Source organism: Spea bombifrons, chromosome 13 (assembly GCF_027358695.1).
Source record: "Spea bombifrons isolate aSpeBom1 chromosome 13, aSpeBom1.2.pri, whole genome shotgun sequence".
NCBI classification, from domain to species: Eukaryota; Metazoa; Chordata; class Amphibia; order Anura; family Pelobatidae; genus Spea; species Spea bombifrons.
In genome coordinates this window covers 7,728,833-7,752,333 of record NC_071099.1, presented here as the reverse complement: position 1 = coordinate 7,752,333, position 23,501 = coordinate 7,728,833, and the positions used below count along the sequence as shown (strand labels likewise).

At 46.0% G+C, this 23,501-nt stretch overlaps 1 protein-coding gene across 1 annotated transcript in view; it reads left to right on the top strand.

Annotated features, from left to right (window-relative positions):
- CNTD1 (cyclin N-terminal domain containing 1) overlaps positions 1–23,501 on the top strand; it is a 130,231-nt gene that overhangs the window by 36,460 nt on the left and 70,270 nt on the right. The window contains exon 3 of the mRNA XM_053453805.1: positions 10,532–10,706. Within this exon, the coding sequence (XP_053309780.1) occupies positions 10,532–10,706 (175 nt within the window). The remainder of the gene's footprint in view (positions 1–10,531; positions 10,707–23,501) is intronic.

The window sequence follows — 23,501 nt, the reverse complement described above, 5'->3', positions numbered from 1 at the left end:
CAGACATGACATGCATGATACAGGGCACAACAAAGGAGAGGGAACAAGGCAAGGAACACAGGGGAAGGAGTGAGGAGCCGGAGTCCTCGGACGCTTCTCCTTTAAGCAAGGATAGGACATCTTAACTGGGACGTGGGGAGAGGAGAGAGGAACCAGAATCCTCAGATGATTCAGGGAAGAAGGGCAAAGGTACATAAGAGACAGACAAACATGAATACAGGAACTAGCCTAGGACTATAAGATAACAATTGGAGATTCCGTCACAGCTTATGGCATAGTATGCTTAGCCCACCACTACGCCAAAGTACTCCAATGACGGTGGGTCCTAACGAAAGTACTGATAAACTAAACATTGAATCCAAACACAGAACTGAGAAGGACATACCTTTAGACTGCAGACTGAGACAAACAGAACAAACGGGTGGGACACACCTTATAAAGGAAACAGAGCTGAAGCAAAGAGCAGACTGGAATCAAGGAATCAGAGGTTCAGGACAGCATACGGAAATCCAGGAGTGGACCACAGCAAAACATGCAAACTGAGGCAAGGCAGGGAAAAACAGAGATATGCAGCTCCGCAGCCTGGATGGACCCTGACAGAAAGATTGGGCGAAAACTGCTACATAGTACCAAGTTTAAGTATAACAGTTATATAGGCAACATTAGATTGAGGGTCTAAAAGGGTGCCAGTAGGGGGCATGGCTAGCGGTCAATGGAGATGCATGTGTAACTGCTGAGCGCCGAGGCTTTCCTTAATTTTCGCTGACTTAAGGGTGACTACTCCGAATATGGGCAAACACCCGAGGACCGTGGCTACTCCTAAACCCCCAGGGGTCAAGGACAAACATTCTGGCACCTCCGCCCAGTCCTTTTTTCAAAGTTTCTCCGAGCCGGAGCAAAGAGGCCTACCTGGCAAGATGGTAACACCCCCTCCAAGTCCACACAGCACTCGCTCTGGCTCCCCATCTGTGGCCGAGTCGGAAACTCTGCTGCTCTCACAAGCGGATCCGGCTTGGTGGGAGGCAATGAAAGACCTGCCTACCAAGGCATTTTTCAGGATCTCTCCCCTATTGCCTTACAGATTAGGAGGATGCTGCACCCACTCACCATAATGTTACGGGAGGCTTCACTCCCATATCAGTGGGGATTCCCCTCCTCCTTGATTGCAAAAAAGGTACACAAGCAGTGATTTTACGTCATCCTACAGACTTATCTGAATTTCTGCAATCCTTGGGACTTCCTCCTCTGGAGTTGCCGGAATGGTCGTCTTCAACGCACAAGTCCTCCATTTCATCCATCCCGAAAGCCGTCTGGTCATCTCTTCCACAGCGTCTCCATCGCCGCAGATGGATCAATAACACCGCTACTGGGAACGGCTGAGTACCTTTGCCTTCTTCCGTAGTTTACATCGCATCTCTGCTGCCCACTAACTTTTCCACACTGGGCAAACCGTGTTCTCTTCTCGACTTTTTGTTGTTACCGACCCACATTTTCTGTACAATTTTTCTTTGATTTTATGCTCCTTTTGATGCGGTACTTCTTTTACATACACACATATGCTGTTCTACACCCAGTTATACATACATGCTGGTATACATTCACCCTTATGCAGCTATGGCCCTTTTTATTACACACCCTCCACACACTTTTTCACCCAAGAAAGCCTCTCTCGGCGTGCAGATCACTCTTTACATTAATACATCTACTTTTTTCTTGAATTTTGTTTTAATTTTTCTTTAATTTTATGGTACTTCTTTTACTTTCTCACATGTTTTCACTACACTACTACAGATAACCCCCAGAGCCTACCACTCAGAGTCCCTTTGGTCTCTGTCCTGTGGTCTGTGCCCAGTTTTCTGGTCATAATGCTCATTTGTTGATGCCATGGCATCCAGCTCTTATTATTTTAATGAGAGTATGTTTTGTTTTTCTGTTTCTTGCTCCGATAGCATTGTCTACTCCTGCTGTTCTCGATATTCATCTTACCTTGTCATCGGTCCCATACGGTCCTGCCAGTCGCCTATAACATGATGCTTGATCCTATTAAATTGATTTCCCTGAATATTAGGGGTCTCAAAAAACCTGAACAGAGATCCAAACTAGTTTACTTCGACACAGTAAATCCAAAATAGCTTTTATACAAGAAACACATTTTAAGGCCACTCGGGAACCCAAATTAACTAATAAACAATTTCCCTCCTCTTTTACTTCTAGTAGCTCAGACGCCAAATCATGAGGAGTGGCTATTCTTCTCCATAGACATTTGCCCTTTCATAAATTGGATAGCTGGCAGATGTATTTTTATCAAAGGGTTTTTAGGCACCCATAAAGTCACCTTGGCTAACGTATATGCCCCTAATCGCCATCAATCTCGATTCCTCACAGTGATCTTGAAAAGAATAATGGAATTCCAAGAGGGTATGACTATTTTAGGAGGCGAATTTAACATGACTTTTAATCCCACACTTGATAACTCTACTGGTACCTCTTCTGTTCCCCATACACAGATAAAGTGGGTCAAGTGGCTATTGCATTTGGCACAACTTATAGATGCTTGGAGAACGCAACACCCCACAACCAGAGACTACACATTTTACTCTGCCTTACACAACCGCCACACACGTGTAGACACTTTTTTCCTCACACATCACCACCTCCCTACACTCCATACTTCTTGAGTGACGTGATCACGTGCCGGTCTTCATGACCATCAAACTTGCTTCATTTCCCGTTCGACCCTGCGTATGGCGCTTAAATGAAAACATTTTCTCAGACCCCGCACTCAGACGTTGCTGAGCATTTACATTTATACTTCACAGAAAATATTACCCCGGGGATTCCTTTACCCACTGTGTGGGAAGCTCATAAAGCGGTTGTCATCTCAAAAAGCTGGCATTAGCAAATACTCTTGATTTAATCAAAAAGATAACGGAATTGGAGAGACTGCATAAATCTCAACATAATTAGACACCCTTCAATTCCAACTAGCCACTATCACAAATAGGTGTCTTAAACGCCAATATCTTTTAACGAAACGGCACTTTCATGAATACGGGGACAAACTCTGTAAACTGCTGGCCAGAGCCCTCAGAGCACAAAACTCAAATCAGTTTATAGCACGATTTCGCAATGATAGAGGCAGACATGTATCCTCAACTCCTGATATAGTGGAATACTTTTGCAAGTATTACCAGGGACTATACAACCTACCATCAGTGCAGGAGGCTCTTCCTAACTATGTACAGGTCTTAGATGCATATTTAGACAAACACCTTCCACACCCTTTCGCGCGGAATCAGAACTTATTAATTCTCCCATTACACTTGAGGAGGTTGGAGATGCCGTAAAATCCACTCAACAGGGCAAATGCCCAGGGCCAGATGGCCTTACCATTACATATTACAAGAAATGTCTCCCTATTTTGGGCCCACACCTGGTGAATATGTTTAACTCCCAGATGTCGGGTTCTCATTTAGACCCGCAGTCCAACTCGGCCCATATTTCTTTAATATTGAAACCAGACAAACCCTCTGATATTTGTGGCAGCTCCCACCCTATTTCTTTACTCAACACAGATATTAAACTACTGGCCATAATTCTAGCCCCAAGGTTGTCACCATTTATTCCGCGTTTTATACACAGGGACCAGGTGGGCTTTGTACCCGGCAGGGAGGCTAGGGACAACACTCTACATATTAGCAGCTTCCTCTTACCCTGACCTCGCTAGACGCAGAAAAGGCCTTCGCCAGGGTGGCCTGGGCTTACCTCTTTCTGGTACTGGAGAGATTGAGACTAGGACAACACTTTCTTAGTTGGATTGGGGCTCTGTATCACAACCCTACAGCAATGATCAAAGTCAATGGGCTCTTATCTCAACAGGTCACCCTGTCGAACGGCACTAGACAGGGTTGCCCACTGTCACCGCTCCTCTTGTGCTGGGGATGGAGCCCCTGGCAAAAGCCATTCGTGCTAACTCCTCCATTACAGGCATTCCTGTTGCTGGGGTTCAGCGTAAATTGGCAATTTACGCGGATGATATGCTGTATATCAATTCCAATCCGCTAGACTCCCTCTCCCACATGCTTGTGGAATTGCAAACCTTTGGCACACTCTCCAATTATAAGATAAACCTTCCTAAGTCTGAATTACTATGTTGCAACATCCCCGCTGAGGTGTTATTGGAATCAACTCACAAATTCCTATTCAGAGTGTGCATCCGAGCCATATCTTACCTGGGTCTCCAAATACCAATGGACCTCTCCCTTCTCTTTTCATTGAACCTTGCTCCTTTACTTTCTCCCGTCTCTACCAATCTACGGAGACTATACCAATGTTTCATGGTTTGGTAGGGTAGCCGTAATAAAAATGAATATTCTCACTAGATTTTTATATTTGTTCCAAACTCTGCCCATTTTTATCCCTCGTTCATTTTTCAAGAAATGGCATCAGTTCTTTCAGTCCTGTGTCTGGTGCTCCAGGTCTCCTAGACTGTCCCACTCACATTTAATTAGGCTTAAATTAAAAGGTGGATTAGGGTTACCGGACCTAGAGAAATACTGGCAGGCGGCACATCTCTGTAGAGTTGTGGAATGGTCTATTTCGGCTTCCAAACAGTAGTTGGAAATTGAGGAGGCCTTTGTGGGCTTACCACTCCATTGTTTCCCTTGGTTACCTGATTTCAGGAAACGCATAAACCTTAGACCTCAGGTCACTGTTGGTTCTACTTTGAGGGTTTTGGGGAAAATACTGAAAGAGGGTGTTTTAACCTTTGATCCTAGTCTCATCTATCCTATTATACCTAATCCCAACTTCCCCCTTAGTATGACGATTCACCGCTCTGCTCTTAAACTCTTTCTCCCATGGAAATTGGTCCGTTTCCACTCTATGTTTATAGGTGACACTCTCATCTCAGCGGGGACATTTTATGGCAAACCATCTCTTACTTCTGCCGAACTCCTTTTTTTATTTACAAATACAACATTTTATACTTCAATTCCCAAGACTCCCCCACCCTGTTTTGACCATTATCCAAATTTGAATCTCTGTGCTCTACTAGCTTGGAGACTCCACACTTGCTCTCAGCCTTATATGCCCTCCTTTTGAAGTCTACCTCCACGTCGAAACCCTACTTTCTGAGCATGTGGGAGGGGGATCTCTCTATTTCACAGACACCCCAAGAGTATTGTTTGCTATCCACAGGGGCTCCATCTCTAGCAGGATTTAGGAATGCTCATACAAACTTTTGACGAGATGGTACAAAACGCCCGTGGATCTCCATAGGTTCTATGCTTCCGTCCCAGATATATGCTGAAGGTGTGAGACGCATAAGGGTACTTTGTACCACATCTGGTGGTTGTACTCTATGGTCAAACCTTACTGGCAGACGGTCTTGAAGGTGGTGGAATGGGTAGGTGGTATGGACTTATCTTGCAGGCCCGAGGCTGTTTTATTACACCTCAACTCTCTACAACAACACACATATAAGAAGTCACTCACGATTCTACGGCTCCCCCGATTCACATGTGGTTACAAAAAGTAACTTTTATGCAACAAATGGTGGCGTTGGTGTGGTCATCCAGGGGGAAGGGGTTCTAACATGCTAAGAGGTGGTTCTGGTGGCACATATTTGTTGCTTTTGCAGACCTTCGGCTTATACTTGGCCCTCACTTGACTGCTACCTCCCTCTCCACATCCTCCCAACAAGCACCCTGACGTGACACTTCTAGGACAGGTAGGGACACCAGACGGTACTTTTTTTTCTTTTTTTGGGGGACTCTGTTCTTTATTTGTATGTTTATTTTCTGCATTTCATTTGTGATGTATTTCATTACCACATAACATTATACTTACCGATATGGCCGACTTGACGCGTCTCTCTTTTCATATTTCGATGCTGTTTTTGGAGTGATTGCTGTTGAAGCTTTTGGGTTTGTTTGTTTCTAGTTGATTTTGTTTATTTTGACTCTGTTTGACCTCGCAAGGCTCAACTTTCACCGTCCAGCTGCGCATGTTCACTTATGTTACTGATGTTATGTTATGTTACTGATAACATGCTGGGCTTATCATGCTGAGAATCACATTGATGTACATTTTAGGGATTCATGTAACACTATCTGTTTTGATGTCTCTGTGACATCTGGATGTATCTGTTATTTGCTTTGAAAATATGAGTGTATTGAGTCATATTCCGACTCTGTTTCGTCATGCACGGCCCAACCTCACCATATGGCTGCACATGTTAATTTATGTATTCTCTTGATTATCGATATACTACGGGGTTTGTCCTGTGGAATCTACCGTTCATGTACATCCTACTGTCTCATGTGCCATTGACTGTATACACTTCTCTACAACGTCTGGATTTTGTAACTTTACATTGTTCATGTACCCTACATTTTGCCCTGCTCAATAAACGGAGAATTGAGAGAATAAAAGGGTGCCAGTAGCTAGGGCATTGAACAAAGTGACTGTTACAGGGTCACCGTACCCAAGGCTGGGTACCCCTGTTTGAGGGCTGAGGAATCACCAGTCAGTCCCTCATACGGATAGCACTCAGCTATCCACGGATCAGTCAGACCACCATTCGTAGTAAACCAAGAAGAACTCTCTTTATTACAAACACACAGAACTTTATACAATCTCAATTCAATGTGCACCAAACCCAACCCCCAATCTTATCAGCCACATCCCATCACAAATCCCATCAGTATACAGGGGATGTATCAGGTGAGGGGATTAAGGGATACAATGGTTTCTCCCACCTGTGTTATTCCCCCCTGTAGTGCGGGTGCCGTCTGGGCAGACAGGGCTGTGCTGGCTGATTAAGAGCCCCAGCCAGAATATAGGATTGTCTCCTTGAAGGCTGGAGCTGCAGCCACATTCAGTCTCTGGGCCGGTTACACAATAAACCATCTTATAAAATATTACCGGGTCACGGTATACGGAACCGGACACAAAAGTGCTCCGTGACCCGGCTAAACTTCATATGACACATGAGCCAGCTAGCCTGGCCCTGTCACAGATCTCCCCCTTGACCAACGGTCCAGCAGACCAGGCAGATCCACACGGGTCTGCTGCAGGCTGTCCGAGTGGACAAAGTTCACAGGTGCAGGCCTTAGTTCATGGCGCCCTTTGTCAGAAGCATCCAGAGAAGGTGGGCCGGGGCCCTGGTTGCCCAAAAAAATAGTCAGTAGTCCTCTGTGAATTGGAGGACGGTCCCAGCTCAGCCGGGGGCACATGGCTATCCCCCTCACCGAGGTAACAGGGGCAGCTGGGGACTTTTGCTCCCTAGCCTTGGCCTTGGGAACTGGGTCTGGGGCAGCTGCCAGGCCAGGGTTGCATGGAAGGAAAGCTGTGCTCATCGGGCCGGGGCCACTCGGGGAACCTGGGAAACACGTAGAGGTAGGAAGAGGGGCCTCTACCGGGAGCTGGGAAAAGACAACAGGAAATACAACCTCTACCCCCGGGGCTAAACTTGGTGCCACTCCTGGGCCACCAAGCACCGTAGAAAGAGGCACCGGGACCAGGGTCTCTGCGGGCAGGTCTGGGGCATTGTCAGGGCTGGGGGCCAGTACCCTTACGGGGTTACTGGGTGCACTCAGCAGCTCTGCTGAGATCTCGGGAACAAAAGGGGTGTACTCAGGGACAGGGGTCTGGATTTCATCCAGGGACTCAGGAAACACTTTGGGGATAGGGACCGGTGTCAATACTGATGCATCGGGAGGGCTACGCAGACCCTCAATCTCCCTCTCTGGGATAAGTGTCGCTACCAGGACACGGGGAAATTCAGGGGTGCACGCAGGGCCAGGCAGCTCTGCGGGAATATTGGGAAGACAAGGGTGATACATATGAACAGGGATCTGCTCCAGAACCTGCCTTGCTCCAGAACCTGCCTTGCTCCAGAACCTGCCTTGCTCCAGTACCTGCCTTGCTCCAGTACCTGCCTTGCTCCAGTACCTGCCTTGCTCCAGTACCTGCCTTGTTCCAGTACCTGCCTTGTTCCAGTACCTGCCTTGTTCCAGTACCTGCCATGTTCCAGTACCTGCCGTGTTCCAGTACCTGCCGTGTTCCTGAGTTGCGGCCTGCGCCCCACTAAGTGGACTCCCAAGTAGAGTACCCTGCAAGTGGGCAACCTGCCGTGTGCCCTGCAAGTGGGCAACCTGCCATGTTCCTGAGTTGCGGCCAGCGCCCCAGTAAGTGGACTCCAAAGTCGAGTACCCTGTAAGTGGGCAACCTGCCGTGTGCCCTGCAAGTGGGCAACCTGCCATGTTCCTGAGTTGCGGCCAGCCATGTGCCCCGAAAGAGGGCTTGTCTGCCGTGTGCCCCGCAAGAGGGCTTGTCTGCCGTGTGCCCCGCAAGAGGGCTTGTCTGCCGTGTGCCCCGCAAGAGGGCTTGTCTGCCGTGTGCCCCGCAAGAGGGCTTGTCTGCTGTGTGCCCCGCAAGAGGGCTTGTCTGCCGTGTGCCCCGCAAGGGAGCTTATCTGCCGTGTGCCCCGCAAGAGGGCTTATCTGCCGTGTGCCCCGCAAGGGAGCTTATATGCCGTGTGCCCCGCAAGGGAGCTTATCTGCCGTGTGCCCCGCAAGAGGGCTTGTCTGCCGTGTGCCCCGCAAGAGGGCTTGTCTGCCGTGTGCCCCGCAAGAGGGCTTGTCTGCCGTGTGCCCCGCAAGAGGGCTTGTCTGCCGTGTGCCCCGCAAGAGGGCTTGTCTGCCGTGTGCCCCGCAAGAGGGCTTGTCTGCCGTGTGCCCCGCAAGAGGGCTTGTCTGCCGTGTGCCCCGCAAGAGGGCTTGTCTGCCGTGTGCCCCGCAAGGGAGCTTGTCTGCCGTGTGCCCCGCAAGGGAGCTTATCTGCCGTGTGCCCCGCAAGGGAGCTTATCTGCCGTGTGCCCCGCAAGGGAGCTTATCTGCCGTGTGCCCCGCAAGGGAGCTTATCTGCCGTGTGCCCCGCAAGAGGGCTTATCTGCCGTGTGCCCCGCAAGAGGGCTTATCTGCCGTGTGCCCCGCAAGAGGGCTTATCTGCCGTGTGCCCCGCAAGAGGGCTTATCTGCCGTGTGCCCCGCAAGAGGGCTTCCTGCCAAGTGACATTCCTTGTTCAATTATTGTTGTACCATCACATGCAATACAGCTCTTAAACCTGATCTTCTGTCTCTGGTTCATTCCTGCGCCTGTCTGTAACAACCCCAGGCCGTCATGCATCGTGGGGTACAGACAGAGCCCCTCGTATCCCCTGCACCTGGGCTCCTTATCTATCTGTGTCCTCAGTTCGTGACAGTTGTGGTGTGAACTATTGTATTGTATTAATTAAATGCCTGAGTTAATTTCCTTGTTAACTTTCCTTTTGTATACAAAGTACTTGGTTGTTTGTAGTGTTTTACCCACTTCTTGTTTTCCTACATAATCTTGTCTGCCTTGCAATAAACAGCGAAGTCTTCCCCAAGAGTTTGGTGTGTGTCCATTTCTGGGGAGGTGTGCGGTAGAGGACTGCATTGGGAAAAAAAAAACTTGCGGACGGTCTTTCTGGGGCTGTGGGCGGGAGCGGCCGGTCAGGCACTGTACCTGTGGGTCCCGGTAATCCCGCGCAGTCCCGCAAGGATGCCTTCTCGCTGCTCCATTACGGTTTCTCCTATCTTGCTCTGCCCATGAACAAGGCGGAGTCGCGTGATGTGACGTCACTTCCTGTGACTCCACCTTGTTCCTGGGTGGAGCAAGAGAAGAGGCGCTGTGAGGGAACAACTCGAGGGCAGCCTTGCGGGACTGCGCGGTAAATCAGGTAAAGAGGCGAGCGTGATTGGCCACAAATGTGGTGGGAGCGGGCGGGATTGGCCACAAATGTGGCGGGAGCGGAACACCCACATTGCGGGAGCGGGCGGGAGCGGGATTCAAAACAGCAGGAGCGGGCGGGAGCGTGATTCAAAAAGCAGTCCCGCGCAGGGCTCTAGTTTGCGACAGAGTCTTCAGATCTGTCAGCATTGAGCTTAAAACTTGGCAGCCTCTGTAAAGGCAATGCTTGGAGGCAGAGGGATCAATACTTTTCTCCCTATCCAGTGTCTACCCCAGCTCAGGTAAAACCTGCTACCGACTACTGACCCTTCAGTTTCTCCTACTGAGACCAGCATCCTGGGGGAGATATAGTCACTGACTTGACCCCAGTCTCAGCAACGCTCCCTTCTGGACGATGCATCCTGGGGGAGAGGCCGCTCCAGATATCCATATTGTCACAGAATAAACTTAATAGAACAGCTGTCCAGGAGTAGTAGTGGTTCCTTATTTCTTAAGATATTTTGAGTGGGTCATTGAGTGTAAAAATGGAAAAACACAGCTTTAGTCCTTAATAGGTTAATTAACCAAAATACTTCAATATGTATTTTTCATAGATGCTGTCTGTCTTTGATAAAACTGTTTTTGTTATCTTTAGAATTTTAAATGGAGGATTCTATAGAGCAATCCAACATAAAGCTTAGATTTCTCATAGGAGGGTTGTTCAAAGAACAGCCTACCAGCTGGGCAACCCTGACCTAGATTTTTATATTTTTCAGGTTCATGATTTTGTACATAGAAAAACTTCATACGTCATGTATGGAAGCCAAGAGGATCCCAGAAACATTGCAAGCTAAGTCATGGAGTTTAATGAAAGGCAGTCTGTGTGATAATTTCCTTCTACATCTTGTATCCTGCATACAGATTGCAAGCAAACTATGCTTTCACTGTCATGTAAGATTTCCATTGAATTTTAAATGTGCTTTATATTGATAATGGTTTGTAATAATTTTGTAAAACAAAATGTGTCAATTGCTTTATTTGATTCCTCTACAATGTTGTGGGTATCATGGCAGCCAGTGACTTATCTTGGCGTAAGATAGCTAGGGCTAGGTTTTGGAGGTCCAGATGGTGACAGTCTCCCTGATACCAAACTAGGGGGCAGATCACTTTTTTGGGCAATCAAGTCTCTTGGTGTCCTGCTACTCAGTGGGCTGGTTACAGTGGAGATCTTTGACTTGGAGTATGGGTATATGATATCATATCCTGGTGCAGCGTGTCTTAAAGCCATAGCACATCTTTTAATGTGGTGCAGACACCAACCAAAAAGGGGCCTAGGGCAGCGGGAACAGTAAATCTGTTGCTGATGGCAGGATTATATGGAATTTCAATTAACAGCCAAAAAAACCTTGAAATCTTAAATTCAGTGGGCAATTGCCTCTCCTGTCAGTCCTTCTTTATCTAATGTGGAGAAGCCTGACAAGTTTTTGAGAACTGTAATGCTGAACGGAAATTGTATATTGCCATTTGTTTGTGACTGTGACAATATGACACTCCCTTTCTCCTATGACGTAACAGCCAAAAGATTAAGACACTTGTCCCCAACCTTTCGTTGGTATGCAAAATAATCTTGGAATAGCAGTAGGAAAAATGTGGATTGGAATTATTTATTCCCCTCTGCTGCTCGTTTTAGGACCCTTCAGGGCTCTTCTGCAGGTGGCGTCACATATCCAGTACTATTCCCCCTTGGTAAAGCCAAGCAACACACACATACACAAGTTTAAAGCACTATATTTGTGTAAAAAAGCAGAGTCTGCCCACGAAAAGTATGCATGATTGAGAAGAAAGCTGTGATGTACATAGAGTATAAAGCAGCACAATCCAATTTTAAATGCATATTGCTTAATCCAACCGTGAAGTGATCTGTGTTACACAGATATATACTGAAAAGCAGGACCGGATTAAAAATGGCACAGTTATGGATCTCGGGACCACAAATGGGTATATCCACTAAAGTTGGCTTCTTCCACTACTCCAGTCACTGAACCTCTTGCTTATTATTGGTCGATGTCAGAATATCAGCCGCTAATGCCTTCCCCTCAAGAAACATCAGCTAAAACTAGATGTTTGACGGCTCCCTGACTTCTGGCTGAAACTGGATATCAGTTCATGATGTAAATACTGGCCATAGAGGTTTCTGTCCTGTAAATCCTGACCTGATGAAGAGTAAAACGCCACACATACAACCCCCTCCTCGATATTTGTTCTTGGTGCAAATATTGGACATAGAGAGGAAGCATCCATTGTACAATGTATCAAAATGTATTCGAGTCCATAGACCATAAAATCAAAACGAGGGGCACATAGACAGGCACAGAATGGAAACACAGGCTAGAAGCTTATTCTTTGGTGGCAGCTGGCTACCTGTGATCCTTTGTACTTTGCACCGTATCCCATACGCTTCAGCACCCATTGGGAGAGAGATCACTATACTACAGGTGTTTGTTTTTGCTGCATTTGCCCCAGTTGGCAAGGGGTCTCCAATTGCTTACTTGCTGCAGTGTAATTTATATATGTGTCTGCACTGCACAGTACGAATACAGTGCTGGGTAATGTAAGAGGCCTGATAGGGGCCCACTTGGTGTATGGTACCCCTCTCTTGTGAATTTGCAGAGTCACAGACATATTACATTATGGGTATCAGTGATGGCAGAGTTTGCTTCATACTTCCTGTTATATGACAGGATCCACCAGTAAAAAGTTCCTCAGATAGTACTCAGATCTGTCAGTACGCACTGTTTGCCTGGAGGTTATGATGAAGGGGCTCCTGCCTGCATACTGGTGGTGCATTTGATTATTATTATTATCTTTTATTTATATAGCCCCAACAACTTACAATTTACGTAGCGCTTATTAGGGGTGTTATACAGAGCAGTTGCACAGCTACTACCTTGGCAGAAGGAATGATACATTCCAGGGCACGCTTCTTCTCCTCCTTTGGTATTGCATACATGTGAGAGAGGGCGTCCGTCTCAACGTTCTTGGTCCTTGGTCGATAGATCAGAATGAAGGGAAATCGGAAAAGAAAAAGAGCCTATCTGGCCTGGTGAAGGATTAAGGTATTTAGTGCATTAAATGTATTGCAAATTCTTATGCTCGGCTAGGATGAGTGTGGGAAGCTGCACCCCTTCAAGCAGGTGACGCCACTCCTCCAAAGAGACGATGACCGCTATCAGCTCCCTGTTGCCTACGTTGTAATTCCTCTTAGCCGGAGTGAAACGTTTCGAGAAGTAGCCACAGAGATGAAGAGAACTGGTGTATTAGGTTCTTTGCGACAGTACTGCTTCTACACCAGTGTCAGATGCGTCACGCCTCTTACAAAATGGCGGAGTTCCTATAAAAAATAAACACGTTTCCACTCCTGAGAACTCTGGGCTCTCCAGCAGGTTCAATACAGGTACTGAATTCAACCATGCAAAGTCAATGGAGCCCAGCTTTCAAATTACAATGTGATTAGTACAATAAAAAAATTGGAAAAAAATAAAAATAGTTTAAAAAAATATGGTAACATTTAAAGATAATTATGCAGTGATGCCACCATCAAGGGAACCATCCAGTACCTACAAAATGTAAAAAAAAAAAAAAAAAAAAAGTCTAAAATGAGTGGGGCAAAAACAACTAATCGATAAAATTGATAATAATTTATAATGAAAATCGTTGTCAACGAATTTCATTATCGATTAGTTGAATCGATTTTATCTTATGATGAGGGTTTTTTCAGAGCAAATGCGCTGAAAAATACCCCTCGTTTTATTATCCGACCTCAAATAGGTCGCATAGTAACACTAAGATCCAGATCCCCACATCGCTCTAGGGGACCGGATCCTCCTCTTTCACAGCCGGCGGTGGTCTGCGCGCATTGCGCAACGTTCGCCGGCTGCCAGAGAAGAGGATCCGCCGCAGCGCTGCAGGGGGCACGGATCATTCTCTCTGGCAGCCAGTGGGCATCTGCGCAGACATCCTCCGCTACTGCCGGCACTTCCACTGGGGCTTCTATGATGGAGCACCGGTGTCACATGACCTTCCACTGCTCAGTCATAGAAGCTCCACCGAAAGTGCCGGCCAGATGCAGAGGTTTGTCTACGCGCATCACGCAGATGTTCACCGGTTGCCGCTACTAAACACTGAGGAATCTGGAGACTATCTGGGGGTAAGTCTGGGGGGCATATCAAGGGCACAGTGGCATATAGCGGGTTATAAGGCATATTTGGGGGGCACAGTGGCATATAGAGGGTATAAGGCATATCAGTGGGGCAGAGTGGCATATTATCATATCAGGGGTTATAAGGCATATGAAGGGGCACAGGGGCATAATTGGAGGTATAATGCATATCTGGGGGGGCAGCGTGGCATATAGGGGGTTATAAGGCATATCGGGGGGTACAGTGGCATATGGGATATAAGGCATATTTGGGTGGGCCGAGTGGCATATTTGGGGGGCTGAGTGGCATATCTGGGGTATCAGGCATATCAGAGGGTTCTATGGCATATGGGGGATATAAGGCATATCTGGGGGCACAGTGGCATACCTGGGGGCATAAGGCATATCAGGGGGGTATAAGGCATATGTTGGGAGGGTGGAGTGGCATATCTGGGGGTATGTGGCATATGCAGGGAGGGCGGAGAGGGATATGCGGAGAGGGCATAGTGGCATATCTGGGGGTATGTGGCATATGTGGGGAGGGCAGAGTGGCATATGTGGGGAGGGCAGAGTAGCATATGTGGGGAGGGCAGAGTGGCATATGTGGGGAGGGCAGAGTGGCATATGTGGGGAGGCCAGAGTGGCATATCTGGGGGGTATGTGGCATGTGTGGGGAGGGCAGAGTGGCATATGTGGGGAGGGCAGAGTAGCATATGGTGGTTTTCCTGCAACCACCAGTGGCCACACTTCCCTCTCTGTAGCGCCCAGGTCTAATTACTGAGAGCAGCTGTACCTTGTTACCTGGTGAAGCCCTGCCTTTATAAAGCCTCAACCAGCAGTACAATGGTGGGCCAGACTGCTTCCTTGATGAACTTTAAAGCAAGGCACCCTGAAATGCTGGATGAAGGCGGTGGAGGTGGAGGTGAAGAATTTACGAGATGAAGTTTAAGCTTCCATTCCTTCCATTCTAGCTCCAACCTTTATTACTTCCAGTATGGTTAACATCTGTTTTCTTTCTTTTAAGGCAAGCAAGGGATAGATTTAGTGTACTTTCTTGCATATCAGTAAGCTGATATCTACACTCACTGGCCTCTTTATTATGTACACGTTCAATTCCTGATGTTCAAACCGAGAATCAGAACGGGGAACAAAGGGGATTTAATTGACTTTGAACGTGGTAGGGTTGTTGGTGCCAGACTAGCTGATCTGAGTATTTCAGAAACTGCAGATCTACTGGAATTTTGATGCACAACCATCTGTAGGGTTTACAGAGAATGGTCCGAAAAAGAGAAAAGTGAACGGCAGTTGTGTGGACGAGAACGCCTTGTTGACATCATGTCAGGAAACCGGGTCCATACAGACGACTGTAATGACCCAGCGCGCCCATAGATGGAGTTCAGGAGGTATTGCGCAGGAGTGGAGTTTTGACAGGGCCTGGTGCAGGGCGACCACACTCACCCGGGTGTTGAGAACCTAGGGTTGTGCAGCCACATACCAGCGCCCTGACATAGCAGCAGGTGTAGTCCAGAACAGAGCAGAACGAAACTTGGCTGGATGTGGAAATCTTTTTGGGCAACCAGGGCCCTGGCCCACCTTCTCTGGATGCTTCTGACAAAGGGCGCCATGAACTAAGGCCTGCACCTTTTGAACTTTGTCCACTCGGACAGCCTGCAGCAGACCCGTGTGAATCTGCCTGGTCTGCCGGACCGTTGGTCAAGGGGGAGATCTGTGACAGGGCCAGGCTAGCTGGCTCATGTGTCATATGAAGTTTAGCCGGGTCACGGAGCACTTTTGTAATATATTATATTGTGTATTATTGTGTAACCAGCCCAGAGACTGATGTGGCTTCAGCTTCAGCCTTCAAGGAGACAATCCTATAATCTGGCTGGGGCTCTTAATCAGCCCACACAGCCCTGTCTGCCCAGACGGCACCCGCACTACAGGGGGGATAACACAGGTGGGGGAACCCATTGTATTCTGTAATCCCCTCACCTGATACATCCCCTGTATACTGATGGGATTTGTGATGGGATGTGGCTGATGTGTTTGTAATAAAGAGAGTTCTTCTTGGTTTACTACGAATAGTGGTCTGGATGATCCGTGGATAGCTGAGTGCTATCCGTACGAGGGACTGACTGGTGATTCCTCAGCCCTCAAACAGGGGTACCCAGCCTTGGGTACGGTGACCCTGTAACAGACCCTGACACAACAGAGCTCAGAGGAGATTGGGCAGACTTGTTCGAGATGACAGAAAGGCAACAGTAACTCAAATAACCACTCGTTACAACCAAGGTATGCAGAATACCATCTATCAATGCACAACACGTCGAACCTTGCAGCAGATGGGCTACAGCAGCAGAAGACCACACAGGCTGCCACTCCTGTCTGCTAAGAACAGGAAACTGAGGCTACAATTCGCACAGGCTCACCAAATTTGGACAATGGAGCACTCGAAGAACGTGTGTCTGGTCTGACGAGTATCAATTCCAGCTGCAACATTCAGATGGCAGGGTCAGAATTTGGCATAATCCATCCTGCTTTGTAATAATGGTTCAAGCTGCTGGTGGTGTAATGGTGTGGGGGAAGTTGTTTAAACGTGACAGCCTACCTGAGTATTGTTCCTGACCATGTCCATCCCTTTATGAACAAAGTGTACCCATCCTCTGATGGCTACTTCCAGCAGGATAATGCACCATGTCACAAAGCTCACATCATCTCAAACTGGTTTCTTGAGCATGACAATGAGTTCACTGTACTCCAATGACCTCCAAAGTCACCAGATCTAAATCCAATAGAGCACCTTTGGGATGTGGTGAAATGAGTGATGCATCATGGACGTGCAGCCGACAAATCTGCCACATCTGCGTGATGCCATCATGTCCATATGGATCAAAATCTCTCAGGAATGTTTCTAGCACCTTGTAGAAAGTATGCCACGACAAATGAAGGCAGTGCTTTCAGTCAGGGCCTTTGCATTGCAGTGTGTACAGCCTATTGCTGTGGCTCTGTACCTGGTCCTTACTACCACAAGACTTTGACAAAGGCTGGTGGTAGAATTAGTACAATAAAGAGTTAAAAAAACACCATTTGAAATACCATGGGGTGTCTAGTTTTCAAAAAAATATGGTTTGATTAGGTAAATTGAATTAGTCGGCTTCAACGATGTCCCAAATAGGACATGGGTCAGAAGGACCAGATGTCAAAATTCCAAGATGAAAAATGTGGCATTTTACCTCAAACAAGTTGTGTTTGGCAGTTACATATACAGTGGATATAAAACGTCTACACACCCCTGTTAAAATGCCAGGTTCTTGTGATGTTAAAGAATGAGACAAAGATAAATCATGTCAGAACTTTTTCCAACTTTAACGTGACCTATAACGTGAACAATTCAATTCTTAAACTAATACTTTGTTAAAGCACCTTTTGATTTTATTACAGCAATTAGTTTGGTAAAGCCATACTTTTGTGGATTTGGATGTGTGCTTTGGGTCATTGTCATGCTGAAAGTTGAACTTCCTCTTCATCTTCAGCTTCCTAACGGAAGGTTTTGTGCCAAAATTGCCTGTTCATAATTCCACCCTGACTAAGGCCCTGGTTCCAGCTGAAGAAAAACAGCCCCAATGATGCTGCCACCACCATGCTTCACTGTGAGTATGGTGTTCTTTGGGTGATGTGCAGTGTTGTTTTTGCGCCAAACATACTTTTTGGAATTATGGCCAAAACCTTGGTTTCATCAGACCATAACACATTTTCCCAATGTGCTTTTGGGGGACTTGATATTTGTTTTTGCAAACTTCAGCCAGGCTTGGATGTTTTTCTTTGTAAGAAAAGGCTTCCGTCTTGCCACCCTACCCCATAGCCCATTCATATGAAGAATACAGGAGATTGTTGTCAAATGTAGCACACAGTCAGTACTTGCCAACAATTCCTGCAGTTCCTTTAATGTTGCAGTAGGCCTCTTGTAAGCCTCCCTGACCAGTTTTCTTATCGTCTTTTCATCAATTTTGGAGGGACGTCCAGTTCTTGGTAATGTCTTTGTTGTGCCATATTGTCTTCACTGTGTTCCATGGTATAGCTAATGCTTTGGAAATTCTTTTGTACCCAACTCCTGACTGATATCTTTCAACAATGAGATCCCTCTGTGCTTTGGAAGCTGTCTGCAGATCATGGCTTTTGCTCTGAGATGCAACGAAGCAAATGTCAGGTAAATCCTACTAGAACAGATGAACTTTATGTGTGATTAATCACAAATTAGTCACTTTAAAAGATGGCAGGTGTGTAATGACTTCTATTTAACATGAGGTTGAATGTGATTGGTTAATTCTGAACACAGCCACAGCTCCAGTTATAAGAGGGTGTGCAATCAGGTTATTGTGAGGGTTTTTTTTATTTTTATTTTCCCCTCAAAGATTTCAGTTTGTTTTGCAATTGAATTGTTCACGTTATAGGAAAATGTTCTGACATGATTTATCTTTATCTCATTCGTTAACATCACAAGAACCTGGCATTTTAACAGGGGTGTGCAGATCCACTGTACCGATGGCTGTAAATTCATACCTAAAGAACAATGTGTGTGGAAAAAAACAACATATAAAAAAATTACTACCACAAAACTTTGACAAAGGCTGGTAGTAGAATTAGTACATGGGAAATCCTCTGAAATCATCACCCTTAAATCCCTTTTCCTCACACGTTGAAGTTAGAACAGTATCTATACTCTGCCCTTGGGTTTTAATGCCCTAGATCAGTGATGGCGAACCTATGACACGCGTGTCAGTGCTGACACGCGTAGCCATCTGGGGTGACACGCGCAGGATTTCAGGATTTCGGAAGAAGACAGAAGAACTGAAGAAGAAGAGGAGCGAAGAGCAGGAAAAGGAGCTGTAAGGAGAAAAGAGGAAAGGTAGGAAAGCATACAGTGAGAGTGGATTGGTGTATGTGTGTGGATTGGTGTATGTGTGTGGATTGGTGTATGTGTGTGGATTGGTGTATGTGTGTGGATTGGTGTATGTGTGTGGATTGGTGTATGTGTGTGGATTGGTGTGTGTGTGGATTGGTATGTGTGTGTGGATTGGTATGTGTGTGTGGATTGGTATGTGTGTGTGGATTGGTATGTGTGTGTGTGGATTGGTGTATGTGTGTGTCACAAACTGAGGACGCAGGAGCCCAGGTGCAGGGGATACAACATACATGAACAAGACAGGACACACTATACAGAAACTAGCCTAGGACTATTAGATAACTATTGGAGATTCCATCACATCTTATGGCCATAGTATGCTTAGCCCACCACTACGCCAAAGTACTCTTGCGGGGCACACAACTAGAAGCCCTCTTCCAGGGCACACGGCAGGTTGCCCACTTGCAGGGCACACGGCAGGTTGCCCACTTGCAGGGCACTCAACCAGGGTAGTCCGCTAGTGGCAGTCATCCTGGGAGTCGCGATGCAGGGCACTCCTCTTGGGAGTCCACTAGTGGGGCGCTGGCCGCAACTCAGGAACACGGCAGATTGCCCACTTGCAGGGCACACGGCAGGTTGCCCACTCGCAGGGCACTCAACCAGGGTAGTCCGCTAGTGGGCAGTCATCCTGGGAGTCGCGATGCAGGGCACTCCTCTTGGGAGTCCACTAGTGGGGCGCAGGCCGCAACTCAGGAACACGGCAGGTACTGGAACAAGGCAAGGTACTGGAACAAGGCAAGGTACTGGAACAAGGCAAGGTACTGGAACAAGGCAAGGTACTGGAACAAGGCAAGGTACTGGAACAAGGCAAGGTACTGGAACAAGGCAAGGTACTGGAACAAGGCAAGGTACTGGAACACGGCAAGGTACTGGAACACGGCAAGGTACTGGAACACGGCAAGGTACTGGAACACGGCAAGGTACTGGAACACGGCAAGGTACTGGAACACGGCAAGGTACTGGAACACGGCAAGGTACTGGAACACGGCAAGGAACCAAACAGGTAGTCCTCCAACTTCAATGACAAGGCCCAGACTGCAGGGCTGGGCAGGTTTATAAAGGCTGACTTGATCATGAGATCAACTGCAGCTGGACCTGATAATTAGTCTGAGAGGTTCTGAATGGCAAGGGCGGCCACTAGTGGCTGGAAACATGAACTGAATAACGCAAAGAATAAACAAGTCCAGCCAGCGCATGGTGAAGCGTTACAGTGTGTGGATTGGTGTATGTGTGTGGATTGGTATGTGTTTGTGGATTGGTATATGTGTGTGGATTGGTATGTGTGTGTGGATTGGTATGTGTGTGGATTGGTATGTGTGTGTGGATTGGTATATGTGTGGATTGGTATATGTGTGGATTGGTATATGTGTGGATTGGTATGTGTGTGGATTGGTATGTGTGTGTGGATTGGTATGTGTGTGTGGATTGGTATGTGTGTGTGGATTGGTATGTGTGTGTGGATTGGTATGTGTGTGTGGATTGGTATGTATGTGTGGATTGGTATATGTGTGGATTGGTATATGTGTGGATTGGTATGTGTGTGTGGATTGGTATGTGTGTGTGGAATGGTATGTGTGTGGATTGGTGTATGTGTGTGGATTGGTATGTGTGTGGATTGGTGTATGTGTGTGGATTGGTATATCAAGGGCAACATACGAAATCGACTGATGAACAAAGAAGTTACTAAGCAGGTATGTTAAATAATTTGTTTTTGGTTTATTAAATAGAATTATATATTGCAATTATACATTTTTGTAGTTTAACCCCTTGACTGCTAACGACGGCATGGTGCCGTCGCTAGCAGTCCCAGTCAGGTGCTAACGACGGTACCATGCCGTCGCTAGCACTCTCCTACCTTGATGGGGGTCTGTGGATCCCCATCACCACCTACCCCGGCGATCTGCCCCTCATTTTGAAGGGCATCACTGGGACCACCCGATCCGGCCGGTGACGTCGCGCGTAATGACGCGATGACGTCACCGCGCAACTTTATTGAAAACTGACAATTGTCAGTTTTCACGGTATGGGGGCATGCTGCTTAGATGCCTGTATCTCAGGCATCTGAGCAGCTACAGACCCCCAACATATACCGTTGGAAAGGTAATCGCCTCACCTTTCCAACGGTATAATGCTTGCAAAAAAAGAATAAAAAATATTATGTTAAAAAAATAAAAATGTACAAAAAAAGTAAAAAAAAATTATTTGGGGGTCTCTAAAGGCAGATAAATAAAGATCAAAATTGCATAGAGACCCCCAAATTAAATTATCTAAACATAAACTGATTTAACTTTAAAAAAAAAATGTTTAAGTATTCTAGCTAAATGATCACTGTGGTAGCCAATGTTACCACAGTGATCATACAGCTATAAAAAGTCACATTCCCTTTTTAAAAATGGCCGATACTAAATTTTAACCCCATGATCCCTTTGATCATGGGGTTAAATTTAGCCAATGGTAGAGGAAGGCAATTTTTGAAATCCAGATGAACTGCAAAAATCAGCCCTATAGCCTGTAGTACGTAAGTTAACCATGTCATCCCTGGAGCCCCTTGCATTTTTATTGCAAAACTTATTTTTGCTGTAAAAGTGATTTTTTTCTCCCTTTACGATCATCTCTTTGGGATTGTTAGGGGAAAGAATGGTGTGTGTGCTTCTGCGAGTGAATGTATGGAAAGTATGGTGTGTGCTTCTGCGAGTGAATGGAGATATGAAAAGCGTGTGAATGGTCAGTAATTAGGGTTGAAGCCTTGACATGGCATTACTGCTCACGTAAGAAGTTAAATTATGGCACAAAAAGTACATATTTTCAAAAACTACACCCCTCGGCGCATCAAATGAGGGGCTGCGTGTGTTTCTAGGACAAACCTGGAGTGCGCAAGACACAAATGAACATGTCGCTATGGTTAGAAAAAACATATTTTCTAGCCAAAGCGACATATTCCATCATTATCTGTGAACTTAACTTTTGTCCTAGAAATACATGTAACCCCTCATTTGAAGCTCCAAGGGGTGTAGTTTCTTGAAATGTGTACTTTATGTACCCTAATTTAACTTCCCAGATGTCTAGACCACTTTAACTTCAGATATGGCAGATTGGATAATCTTGTTAAAAAATTGTCTTAAAACATTTAGGGGTGATGCCTGCAATTAGACAGCTCTAGACAGCTGGGAAGTTAAATTATGGTACATAAAATATATATTTTCAGAAACTACACCCTTGGCGCATCAAATGAGGGGCTGCATGTGCTTCTAGGACAAACCTGGAGTGCGGAAGACATAAATGAACTTGTCGCTTTTAATTTAATTTTTTTTTTATTTTTAGAAGTGTGATATTCACTTATTTGTTGTGCAAGTCAGATTTGTGATACAAATACAAATAAGACCTCATTTGCTGCGGCTGGGGGTGTAGTTTCTAAAAATATATAGTTTTGTTGGCATATTTTAACATCCCGGGCAGCTAGAGCTGTGTAATTGACGCAGCCATGCATTAAATTTAAAGATGAATTTTGTGATAGTCTAATAAATTTAACTTTTAGCAATAAAATATTAGAAAAACACAGTCTACTGTTCTCAATGTCTGTTTATTTTAGACCAGTTACCTACTACAAATATTTAGCAACACAGGTTTTGATATTAGAGTTTAGAAAAATAACATTACTAACTAGTTTTTATTGAGTTGGAAGTGAAAAATTACACTTTTTTCCCATTTTTGGTTGTATTTTGCAAACCTAATGAGACATACACATATGGTATATTTGGAATCTGCTGGGTGTGCTGAAAAAAACAATATATGGTTTGTATAGTTTATTCCCAAGAAATTTACTTGAAACACGTTTAAACGTGAGATGCACCAAAATGCCGAAAACTAGCTTAGCACCAGGGTGTGAAATGGCTTAGCAGCCAAGGGGTTAAACTATAAATTGCGCAAAATTATGTTTTTTTGTCGAAGTGACACACCACGCGAGTTATGCTCGATTTTTTGCCGATTTTTGACACACCACGCCAAAAAGGTTGCCCATCACTGCCCTAGATGCATTACTTTGCACTTATCCACATTAAATGCCAGTTGCCACAGCTCTGATCATTTTTCCAGTTAACCTAAATCATTTGCCATTTGGCTTATCCTTCAGGAATATCAACCCTGTTGTAAATTTTTGTGTCATCAGCAAAAAGACACATCTTACCATCAAGACCTTCTGCAATATCGCTAATAAAAATATCAAAGAGAATGGGTCCAAGTACAGATCCCTGAGGTACCCCACTGGTAACAAGACCTTGCTCTGAATATACTCCATTGACTACAACCCTCTGTTGTCTATCACTCAGCCACTGCCTAATCCATTCAACAATATTCGGAATCTAAACTAAAAGATTACAGTTTATTTATAAGTCTTTTATGTGGGTGTCAGGTACCGTTCAGGCTGCGGAGCTGCTTCTCTCTAGTTCCCCTGTCTTGCTACAGTTTCCCCTTTGCTGTAATCCATTCCTAGATTTCCTTGTGCTCTGCCGTTTACTTCTGATACTTTGTTTCAGTCCTGCTCTTAGCTTCAGTTTCTGTTTCCTTTATAAGGTGTGCCCCACTCGTT